Source organism: Leopardus geoffroyi, chromosome C1 (assembly GCF_018350155.1).
Source record: "Leopardus geoffroyi isolate Oge1 chromosome C1, O.geoffroyi_Oge1_pat1.0, whole genome shotgun sequence".
Classification (NCBI taxonomy): Eukaryota; Metazoa; Chordata; class Mammalia; order Carnivora; family Felidae; genus Leopardus; species Leopardus geoffroyi.
In genome coordinates, this window is record NC_059328.1 from 98,809,972 (window position 1) to 98,821,747 (window position 11,776).

Here is an 11,776-nt window from a genome sequence, read left to right on the forward strand (position 1 = left end):
TCCCTCCACATGTGGTGTCAGCGTTCTGTCCGAACCCTGGGCAGGCATAGAATCCCTTCTGGCTTAGAGATCCTCGTTCCCCAGGTATGCCGGGGAGTAATCCCATGGAGACAGCTACATCCTCTAGGTTGAAAAATAGGTCGGGCCACCAAGAATTTAAGGGGGTATCTGGTTTTGTGGTGGTATTATAGACTTCATGGGTTTCCCAATTAGAAACCTCCCAAGTTAAAGTATAGGGTATATGGGGGTTGCTCGCAATACTTATCAGTCCGTAGGAGGTGAGCAGGAGCACGCTGAGTGTTCCTCCGATCATTGTGGGTCCGGAGCTGCTGCAACAGTCTTGGTATGGGACACCCAGGCCTTTGGTCTTAGCCAGTTTTCGGGGTCAGGTTTTCGACACAGAGTCAATTTTAAAGGATGGGTCTTACTCTGGTCAACCGTCCAGGCGGTGTTGGCTTCCGGCACGAAGTCTTCTCGAACCGCAAAGGGATCAGCTGGTCGGGCGTGGGTGTAATGGATCCAGGTAGCAATCCCGTCGACTTTGAGAGCAGTGGGTGTGGTTAGGATCACAATGTAGGGTCCCTTCCACCGTGGTTGGAGGGTCTCTTGCTGGTGTCTCCGCACGTATACCCAATCTCCGGGTCGGTAGTGATGCGGCTCAGGAGGGGGCTCGTTCTCATAAATGGCTCTCAATCTGGGCCAAACTTCCTGGTGGGTGTGCTGGAGTTCCCTCAGGGAAATAAGAAGTTCATGATCATCAAATTCAGTTGACACATTAGACTGTAGGTTGGGAATTATAGGGGGGGCACTCCATACATGATTTCAAAGGGGGTTAATCCAAGTTTGTAAGGGGAGTTCCGCACCCTGAACAGAGCGTAGGGGAGTAAGACTACCCAGTTAGCGCCAGTCTCCATGGTCAATTTGGTTAGGGTCTCTTTTAGGGTTCTATTCATTCTTTCTACCTGTCCTGAGCTTTGGGGTCTATATGCACAATGTAGTTTCCAATCGGCCCCAATAAACTGCGCTATCCCTTGTATTACCTTTGAAATGAATGCTGGTCCGTTGTCTGATCCTATTAGGGTAGGGAATCCGTACCTGGGCATGATGTCTTCCAACATTTTCTTTGCTACTACCTGCGCAGTCTCATGCTTGGTGGGGAAGGCCTCTGTCCATCCTGAAAAGGTATCTATAAAGACTAGCAAATATTTGTATCCATATTTTCCAGGCTTTACCTCGGTGAAGTCTACTTCCCAATAGGCTCCCGGCCTGGTTCCGCGAGTTCTGGAGCCAGGGTTTTTCCCGTGGTTGGTGGCGTTAGTTAGTTGGCAAGCTATACAGCTAGTAACTATCTGTTCAATTTTTGTCCTAGAGTCTTTAATGGTGATCCTAGCATGTCTTATTAAGTCTTGCATTTTTCTTGTGCCCATATGAGTGGCTCGGTGCATCTTGGATAAGACTTTATTTCCCATTTCTTCTGGGAGGATTATGCTACAGTCCGCTGCTCTCCACCATCCGTTAAGGCACTGAGTCATAGGCAATTTTTGGATCCAGTTTAGGTCTTTTTTAGTGTAGGTGGGACTTTCTGGTAAACTAGCTGAACCGGGGTCTGGTAGGGTGGTCATTAAAGCACAGTCCACCTGTAAGGCCACCTCTCGGGCCACCTGGTCAGCCAAATTATTTCCTCTGGCCACCGGTGTGATTGGTTTTTGGTGGCCTGGGCAATGTATGATGGCTAGTCGTTTAGGCAGCCAGAGTGCCTTTAAAAGAGCCAATACTTCTTCTTTGTTTTTGATGGTTTTCCCCTCTGCAGTTAACAGTCCCCTCTCTCTGTATATAGCTCCATGTATGTGGGCCGTAGCAAAAGCATATCTGCTATCGGTGTACACGTTTAGTCTCTTGTCTTTTCCCAAAGTCAGTGCCTTGGTTAAGGCCACAAGTTCAGCCCGTTGGGCAGAGGTGCCAGCTGGCAAAGGCTCTGCCCAAACAGTCTCAGTTTCAGTTGTGACTGCTGCCCCGCGTACCTTTGACCCTGATGTACAAAGCTGCTGCTGTCAGTGAACCAGGTAACTTCGGCGTCTGGTAGCGGATGATCCTGTAAATCTTCCCGAACTCCATGAACCTGTGCCAATATCTCAGCGCAGTCATGGAGAGGGGTATCCAAGTCCGGGTCTGGTAACAGGGAGGCAGGGTTTAGTGTTCGGGTGGGAGCATAAATGATTCTGAGGGGATTTAATAATAGTCCCTGGTAGTGAACCAGTCGGGCGTTACTAATCCATCGGTCAGGAGGTTGTTTGAGGACTCCCTCGATGGCATGAGGGGTTGTAATATGTAACTCTTGTCCCATAGTTAACTTATCAGCATCCTTTACCATTAGAGCTGTAGCAGCGATCATACAGAGGCAAGGGGGCCAGCCAGCCGCTACTGGGTCCAGTCTTTTTGAAAGATAGGCAACGGGCCTGGGCCATGGGCCAAGGAGTTGCATCAGCACTGCTTTGGCTACCCCTTTATTTTCATCTACGAAGAGATGAAAGGGTTTGGAGACATCGGGGAGCCCTAAGGCTGGTGCCGACAACAGGGCGAGTTTAATTTGCTGGAAAGCCTGCTCAGTTTCCTCTGTCCACTCAAAGGGCACCTGTTCTCGGGTGACCAAGTAAAGAGGCTTAGCCATCTCGGCGAACCGAGGTATCCACAAGCGGCAGAACCCGGACGATCCCCGGAACTCTCTTACCTGCCTTCGGGTCGTGGGTCGGGGGATGCGGAGAACGGTTTCCTTCCGTGCATCAGTGAGCCATCGTTGGCCTTCCCTTAACAGATACCCCAAGTAGGTTACCTCGGATCTGCAAATTTGGGCTTTCTTTGCTGAAGCCCGGTACCCCAGGGCACCAAGTGTCCGGAGGAGATTTTTGGTGCCTTGCAAGCAAGCTTCGGCAGTCTCAGCGGCGATTAAAAGATCGTCAACGTACTGCAAGAGAGTCACTTCGGGGTTTTGATTCCGGTACTCACCCAGATCCTCGTGGAGTGCCTCATCGAACAAGGTGGGTGAGTTTTTAAATCCTTGGGGGAGCCGGGTCCAGGTGAGTTGCCCATTTATGCCTCTCTCAGGGTCGGACCACTCGAAGGCGAAGAGCTCTTGGCTTTTGGGGGCCAGAGGCAGGCTGAAAAAAGCATCTTTTAAATCAAGGACAGTATACCATTGTCTTTCTGGGCTGAGGGCACTTAGGAGGGTATAGGGGTTGGGTACTGTTGGGTGTATGTCTATGACTCGGCGGTTAACTTCTCTCAGATCTTGTACCGGACGGTAGTCTGCACTGTTAGGTTTTCGTACGGGCAGCAGGGGGGTGCTCCAGGCTGAATGGCAGGGACGCAAGATGCCTAAGTCTAGGAGGCAACGGATATGTGGTGTGATGCCATTTTTGGCCTCCATTGACATCGGGTATTGTCGGACCCGAACTGGATCTGCCCCCGACTTCAGCTCTATGAATAGAGCTGGGCGATGTTTAGCCAACCCCATACCCCCGGTTTCAGCCCATGCTTCTGGAAACTGCTGGAGCCAGGGCTCTATGTTTTGACTTTGTGAGGGTGGCCCCTGATGGAGTCGATATTCATCTTTTAATCTTAGAGTAAGTATGGTAATGGGTTGGTTGTGAGGGCCAGTCACTTGCGGGCCCCCTGGCATAAAATGAATCCGGGCCCCCATTTTAGTGAGTAAGTCTCTTCCTAATAAGGGGCACGGGCTGTCGGGGATGACTAGGAAGGAATGGGTGACCTTTCCATTTCCTAGGTCCACAGTCCTCTGGGTGGTCCAGGGATATTTTTTTATTCCAGTAGCCCCTTGGACCCAGGAAGATTTTTCAGAAATTTTTCCATGGGGTCTGATCAAGACCGAATGTTGTGCCCCTGTGTTGACTAAGAATTGAACTGGGTTCCCCTCCATTTGTAGCGTTACCCTAGGTTCGGGGAGGGGATCCGAGCCCCGTCCCCCCTATTCTGCATCTTGAGTAAAGAGGGCGGGTGTGGTTTTTGGCTGCCACGGTCTTTGGTCATGACGTGGCTTTTTCTTTTTAGGGCATTCTCGGGCCCAGTGGCCTTTTTCTTTGCAATAGGCGCATTGGTCTTTATCTAGGGGCTTATGTTTATCCAGGGGCTTTTGGACAACAGTAGCCAGGACTTTGGTCATTTTCTCGGTGGCTTTAAGTTGCCTGTCCTCTGGAGTCTCTCTATTATTATAGACACGCTGGGCAATGCGGAGTAAGTCCTGAATCTGTTTTCCCTCCAGGTCCTCTAATTTCTGGAGTTTCTTTTTAATATCAGTGGCTGCCTGATTTACAAAGGCCATTACAACAGCAGCTTGATTTTCGGGGGCCTCGGGGTTCATGGGGGTATACTGTCTGAAGGTCTCCATTAATATTTCTAAATAAGCGGCAGGGCTCTCTGTCTTACCTTGTATTACTGAATACACTTTTGCCAAATTAGTGGGCTTGCGTGCAGCAGCCCGGAGACCTGCCATTAGAGTCTGGCGATAAATGCGCAGCCGTCCCCTACCTTCTGCCGTGTTGTAGTCCCAGCCATCCTGTGGGGGTCGGGTCAAGGGAAAAGCTGCATTAATGAGATCAAGGTTAGCAGTGGGTTGGCCGTCATCTCCAGGAACCAGCTTTCTTGCTTCCAATTGAATTCTTTCTCGCTCCTCAGTGGTGAACAGGATTCGGAGGAGCTGCTGACAATCATCCCAGGTGGGTTGGTGGGTAAACATAACGCTGTCTAAGAGACTTATTAAATCTTTAGGGTTGTCAGAAAATCGGGCATTCTGGGTTTTCCAGTTATATAGGTCACTAGTAGAGAAGGGCCAGTATTGAAGTCGGGGATTCCCCGTATCATCGGGAGGCCCTATTTCCCATAAGGGTAAAGCTACGGTGGAGTCAGGAAGGCGGAGTCCTGGCTCACATGGGGCCCGCCTATGGGTATGTCCAGCTGGCCCTTGGACTTCACCCCCACTAGGCATGGGCGCGGGTTGAGCCTCCCTATTCTCTAGTTCTCCTATGGGCTGGGCTACGGGAGGCTCTGCCGGCGCAGCAGGGATTGGGGCAGCTTGCGGAATAAGAGGAGGAACCTGGTAAGGGGGAGGGTCAAGGGAAAGTAAATCTTGGCTGTCGGGGAGAACAGGGGGTGCAGTTGGAGTTGGCGGCTTGAGAGGGTTGATAGGTTTAGCCGCTAGAATTTTGCATGGCCCTGTTGTTAAGAAAGAGGCCATCCAGGGAGGTGGGTTTTCTACTAAATCTTGCCACACCAGAATATAGGGAATCTGATCCGGGTGACCTTCTTTCCCTGGTAGAAAAATTCTTGATTTTACTTTAAGGACCACAGGGAGGCAGAAGGTTCCCTCTGTAGGCCAACTGACCCCAAAGGTGGGCCATTCAGAGCGGCAATAGGTGATCAACTTCCTTTTGCGAATGTCTAGGCTTAAGCTGTGTCCTCTAGCTTTTACATCCCTGAAGTTGGCGAGAAGGAGGGAGAGAGGGGTGCTCTGCGTTTGGCCCATGTTATGGTTCTGAGGAAGAGGAGAAGAGAAGGGGGAGCGGGCAGCACGGACGTGGCGGGGGGGGGGGGCGCCGCTGGCCAGGGGGCGGGAAGGAAAGCCGCAGGGAGCTGAGGAAGGAGGAGAGAGGAACAAAGGATGGAATAATTAATTCTGATCAGCCGAGAAAACACTTAATTCCAATAAAGCATCCGACCCATGAAAGAAAAACAAGAACTAACAAGAATCTTTTGCAGCGGTTCCAACTTTCTGGTGCCGCCTCAGCCAGCCCAACAGAAAGGGTTATGGCTAGGGCGGTGGTTATTACAAGGGCCCAGGGGTGACAATACATTTAGACTGACAAAGAAGCACTCGCGTACTCGCCCGTCCGCGTCCCTCACGGGAACTTAGGTGCCTCTTAGCATGGGCGGGCAAGTATAAACCCCCTGCTTGGATCAAAAAAATTTTGACCGCCTTAAGCCGTATGAGGATCACCGCGGAAATCGGGTTAGAGCCCACTCGAATCCCGTAGCTTATGCTGTGGGACTACACATAGGGTAAGTCAGGCGCGTGCCCCTGACTCCCAACAATCATTCCAGTTGATTTAACAGACAGACACACAGACACACATCACATCAAAATACGGGTAACAATTGGCATGCCTAGATGGTTTTTTTTTTTTTCTTTTTAGACGCCTAGAGATATTTCTTAGCACTCTGGAAGTTCATAGAGAAAATGAAAGTATTTAGTTCGCAGGCGCGTTGAGCGTAAGCAACCCACAGAAAAGAATCCTGATGGGCCAAAAAGGCCCCCCGATGGACCAAGAAGGTCCCCCTGATGGACCAAGAAGGCCCCCTGATGGGCCAAGAAGGCCCCCAGATGTCAGTGGACGTCTCCAACTGACCCCGGCCGGGTGCCCTATAGCGTGTCCGCCAGGGTCACACCAGCTTCCAGACAGAACCGGTTCTCCAGAGAAGAAACACAGATCAGAGAGAAAAGGAAGAACGTTAGAGCCGGCTTACTTACCGATCGGAATCAGATACGACCCATTGACCTGAAGTCTGGTGGGCTCGGGGGAGATCTCGGTGGAACCTCCAAATGTAATGCCTGAAGTTCCAAAACCTCCCACAAAAGACCACCAGAGTCGTAAGTCAAAGCCAAGCGGCAAGGGTCGTTTATTGCAGGTTTGAACCTGGACCTCTGCGCACTCGTTGCCGGTGACGCTAAGAGGCCTCGATCAGGGTTGGTACAGCGTTTTTATAGACAGGGACAAATAGCACAGGTGAGGTTTCAAATTATGAGGGGCCTGATTAGTCGATTTTAAAGTACGGACATTTGTTGTTTTCTGATTGGGCGTCCTTTGTCTGTCCTTTGGCGGGAAGGCATTGTCCGTTACTTGTGGTGGGAGGGGAAAAGGGGGAAGGGGGTAGGTGAGGAATGTGCTAAGCAAGCAGGTTTACAGAAGCGAGAAACGCCAGTTAGTTTATGTACAATCACTCATTCCATTACATATTAGACTACATTTAGGAAGGTTTACAACCCATTCTACTACACAGCGGGTTACATTCAGGAAAGGTCTCACAATGCTCATAGCAAACAGCAAGCAAAACAGACTTCTCAGCAATTGTATTTCTTATCAAAGATCCATAATAAGCAGAAAAGAGAACCTAGCTTTAAACTAAGGTAGGACTGTCATTTGGATTGTTCCTTTCACATAGAGCTCTCAAGAGGTGGGGCTAGATTTGCAACGACGTGGATAGAGCTAGAATATGTTATACTAAGCGAAATAAGTCAATCAGAGAAAGACAAATATCATATGATTTCACTCATATGTGGAATTTAAGAAACAAAACAAATGAACATATGGGAAGGGCGGAGGTGGGGGGAAGAGGAAAAAGGGAAGCAAACCACAGGAGACTCTTAGAGAACAAACTGAGGGTTGATGGAGGGAGGTGGGTGGGGGATGGGTTAGATGGGTGATGGGTGTTAAGGAGGGCACTTATGATGATCACTGGGTGTTGTATGTAAATGAAGTAAATGAATTCTACTCCTGAAACCAATATTGCACTGTATGTTAACTAACTAAAACTTAAATAATAATAAAAAAAGAAAAACAAAGATGCTAGTTGGGGAAACAAAGGAGGTAGGCTAGAATTTGAAGCCAGGTAGATGAGCCTGACTCCAGAGCACACATTTTTCACATTGTACTGAATGAATCAATGAATGAGTGAACGAATGACTGAGTGAGTAAGTGAGCTGAGATCCTGCTCCCCCTCTCCTTCATCCGGCAACCCCCAGCCCTACCCTGCCCTCCAACTCAGGGGCTGGTCCTGGGGCATAAAGACCTCAAGAGTCAAGAGACCAAGAAGAGTTACAATTGTGCTGATTTCCCAAAGGAATCTTGGGCCATCACTCTCCTTAGAGGTTCAGGCTTCCTCCTTTTTGTCGTGGGCCTCCCGGGAGCTGTCAGTGTTTAGACCTGCACTTAGCTCCCCTCCCCCATCCCATTGATACACTCGGCCTCATTTGCCTTTCAAACACGCTGGAGAAGGGGAAAGCTTCAAGGAAGCTATAGGGTTTTTTTTTTTTTTTCCTGCATCAAGGAGGACTATTTACCAGCTCACTAGTTTGTTATTTTTTTCTGTACCCCGAGTGTGTAATGAGAGCTCATAATAGTGCTACCGTGTGGGAGGTCTAAGTTTCCTCCCGATTAAGCATCCCCAGATGTTGTAGATCCTGACACTTCATGCCTCCCTGCCTGCTTCCGTTCACCTTCCAGCCTCACTCTTCCTTTTTGCTCCAGCCAGGAGCTCAGCACCGCCCGCCCGCCCTGCGGTTGGCTAATCAGTCAGCATTCCCCAACGCGGCAACTCAATGTCTGCCCCAAAGTCTGCTTTCTCCTTGATGTGGTCGAGTGTCTACTGTCTGCTCTGATTCAGAAATCTCTCTTTCATGTGAACCTGATTCCCAACTGCAGTTGGATCTCCTTGCTGCTTTTGGAAATCGCCAACAGCATTCCCCTGGTGCAATCAGAGAAGTCCCTGTGTGGTGCGTGCTGACCCGATGGCCAGACCAAGCATTTCTCCACATTGCAGTTAGTGAACTTGGGGTTTCAGATGTCTGGATGAAGCCAGGAAACACTACGGTTCTCCAGATAGGTGCAATGTTTATTTTTGCAAAGTATCATGCTCAAAGGATACTAAGGAGAATCCAAATAGGGACCTCTGCCCCACCCCCAATCCACCTAGGACCAGCTCTGAGAGTTTAATGGCTCTGTGTCCTGAGGACTTTGGCCTTAATTACCCAGAAAAGGATACTGGGGGATCTTAGAATAACAAAAGACTTTGGAATCTGCAGAATGTGGGGTGTGGGGGGGGCTAATTCTCACTCCACCAAGGGCTACTTCTGGGATCCAAAGAAAAGTCACTGAATTTGGGGGCTTCATTTTCCTCACCCACAAAAATAGGAATAATAAGAACAAAAATTGCCTCACAAAATTATTGCGATAATTGAATAAATTAGCATATGCACGTGGTTGTCCTTGGGACCAAGTAGACCTTCATGAACTATCCTTTATAAGATTTGGAACCTTGCACAAATTTCTCCATGCCCTACAGCTCAGTTTCCTCATCTATACAATTAGGATTAATAAGAAAACCCCATAGTTTCAATGTGACAATTAAGTGAGATAATCTATATAAATCAATTAGCAAAATACCCCGCAGTAGTAAATGCTTAATAAATATTTGCTCTATTATTATCATCTTTACGTTAGGGAAACAAATTGCTTCTGAGGTGGTTGGAAGTCCTTTTTTTTTAATATAGATGTAGATGGAATATTCTCCCTGAAATATTTTTTATTAATTGTGATACTTTTTACTAATTATCTTCGCTGTTATCTGGATTCATTTGCAGAGTTAAAAGTGAGTGTATAGCCTAGGGAAAGTTCATTCCAGCCCCTGGCATAGTTATCAAAACTTCCCAGAAGAAAAGAGGAGCTGAATTAATGAGATGATCTTGTCCTGTTGGAGGTCCCAAAGTCAGATGGCTGGGGGATGTCCTCTTTCATTCCAGTAACCAAGGGCGGAGGTGGGAAGGTTGCCACTGGCTAAGGCTTCAGGCAGTTTCCTGAGTCAGAAGCCGGATGACCAAGACACGCATTTACCAGCACCCCAGAGCCCCACTAACTGTTTTCACTTCTGCTTCCCAGCACATTTCAGAGAGAGTTCTTTCTTTTGCTGGTCGGAAAGGGCGTGGGGATACAAAGGTATTGAAATATTGGTGCAAGCAACACCGTGGACACTTCAGGATGCTTAAATAAAGCAGAGTTTACTCGAAGACTAACCACAAATCATTTCTGAGCTGGCCACAGATTTAGAGGATCCAGGTGAGGGATACCCACCTTCAGCAAGAAAACCGACTCTAGAATGCTGAAAGCCTGTCTTGGTCACCGAAAGCTGATGAAACAATATTACAAACTTGGTTGACAAACCACTAATTGGTTCAGGTTCTTCTATTAATACCCGTTTACCTGAATGAACATTTACATTTGGACCCAATCCAGCCGTTCCTGCTACCAGATGGTTTATAGATGCGTGCTGAGACACATCTGAAAAGTAACATCTGGAAATCTTTGAATCACATTCTTCTTGCTAAAAGATCCCTAGGGGAACGGGGGCCTCAAAAAGAGAAAGATCCAAACTTGTAATGGATATTGCAAAGGTTAGGAGATAGTAAAGTTTTTCTGTCTTAATTAAAACTTTGAGAGCACAAAAGAGAAATTGACCTGAAATTCTGATTGAAAAAGCATTAATGCCATATATGAAAGAGTGTCACCTTTTGAATTGTATTGTGAAGATGTCATTTATGAGAGTGCCATCTTTAATCCAAGTTTATGAAAATGCCCAATCCCTCATTAGGTCAGTGCTCAAAACCATTTGTCCAACAGTGGTGACAGATTTGCACAGAACTTCTACACACGTGTTTGCTCCGAGGGGCCTGGAGCAATCAACCTTCCTGGGTCGTTTCAAGGTTTAATGAGATAATGTCCCCGAAAGTGCTTTGTAAAACGAAGGACACTTTATAAACTGTAAAGAGCTACATTAACACATGATTAGTTCCTGTTGCAGACAAACCGTTTGACCAAAAGCATAATACAGCAAATAATTAAGGAGCAAAGAAAAGAGCAAAGAAAAATAGCTCCTGCATGTACAAAACCACAGCTCAGTCTTTATTTTCAGACCAGTGATCAAACCACCAGATTTGAAGGATCGGTTTGCATTACAGACCTGGGGTGCGGGTAGGGAGGCGGATCTAGTTTTTTTCTAACTTTGAAAATACACTATATAGAATAGCGTCTCAGTTTGGAACTTTCTTCCCTATTTGTGAGTCTCAGACTTTCTGGGGCCACGGGTTATTCCAAAGGGTCCATGAATCCTCATGTAGAGCCAGCCCTGAGGGTGGTCTGAACAATGTGTATATAGTAGGCCCTGGGAAATATTTCTTGAATGAATGAATAATCCATGTGATTCATATATATATTAGTAGATTTCAAATTTTGTAAATATCATTGTGTTTTGATTATATATTGCTGCCTAACAAACTACTCTGAAATTTAACGGCTTAAAACAACACTGATTTGTTATTTCTCACAATTCTGCTCCCGGGCTGGCTGATGCCGCTGGTTTTGCCTGGGATCACACATGTGGTTGCATTCAGCTGGTGGCTGGGCTGATAACTCAGATGGGGCAGTCACGCCTCTCTCTGTCCCCTTATGGTCTTTTATGCTCAAGGAGGCTAGCCTAGCTTCCTCGCATGATGGCAGTCAGGTGCCAAGACGGCAAACTCAGAGGGTAAGTGAGCACTTACCAAGCTGATGCTGGTGTCAAGACCGCTGAGGTCTCTCTGGCCACAGCAGGCCACGCCATCCAAGTCCAGAGTCATTGTAGCAGGAAACTAAACCAGGAGGCTTGACCTTTGCCAACCGACAGTGTGACGGCGTACAACGCCGTCATTAATTATAAACTCATTTAAAAGGGTTACATAAAAGCTGTCGGTCATAATGCTTTGGTCCGTCATCAGAATGCTCATTAAAACTTCAGATACAACTGGGAGCCTCCACTAAGTGTTTGACACGTTAAAGGGATCCTCACAGTTAAAAGAGATGGGACCCTCTTCTCTAAATAAATACACCATCTGCCAAAAATTTACAATATTTGGTCTTACTAGGGCACCGGGGTGGCTCAGTCCGTTAAGCGTCCGACT

General features: G+C 47.7%; 1 protein-coding gene across 1 annotated transcript; it reads right to left on the bottom strand.

Annotated features, from left to right (window-relative positions):
- Nucleotides 1-2,528: 2,528 nt before the first annotated feature.
- Nucleotides 2,529-11,455, bottom strand: LOC123596841. The gene is made up of 3 exons (XM_045475114.1): nt 11,381-11,455; nt 4,047-4,849; nt 2,529-2,662 (listed from the first exon to the last, which is right to left on the bottom strand). The coding sequence occupies exons 1-3, from the start codon at nt 11,453-11,455 to the stop codon at nt 2,554-2,556; spliced, it is 987 nt and encodes a 328-aa protein (XP_045331070.1). The 3' UTR covers nt 2,529-2,553.
- Nucleotides 11,456-11,776: the final 321 nt, after the last annotated feature.

Coding starts and splice junctions, on each gene's coding strand:
- LOC123596841 (XM_045475114.1), bottom strand. CDS start 11,455: ATGACTCTGGACTTGGATGGCGTGGCCTGCTGTGGCCAGAGAGACCTC. Junction 4,850..11,380: donor TTGACACCAGCATCAGCTTG/GTAAGTGCTCAC, acceptor CCCCGACTTCAA/TACTGGCCCTTCTCTACTAG. Junction 2,663..4,046: donor CCTAAAAAGAAAAAGCCACG/TCATGACCAAAG, acceptor GCCGAGATGGCT/AAGCCTCTTTACTTGGTCAC.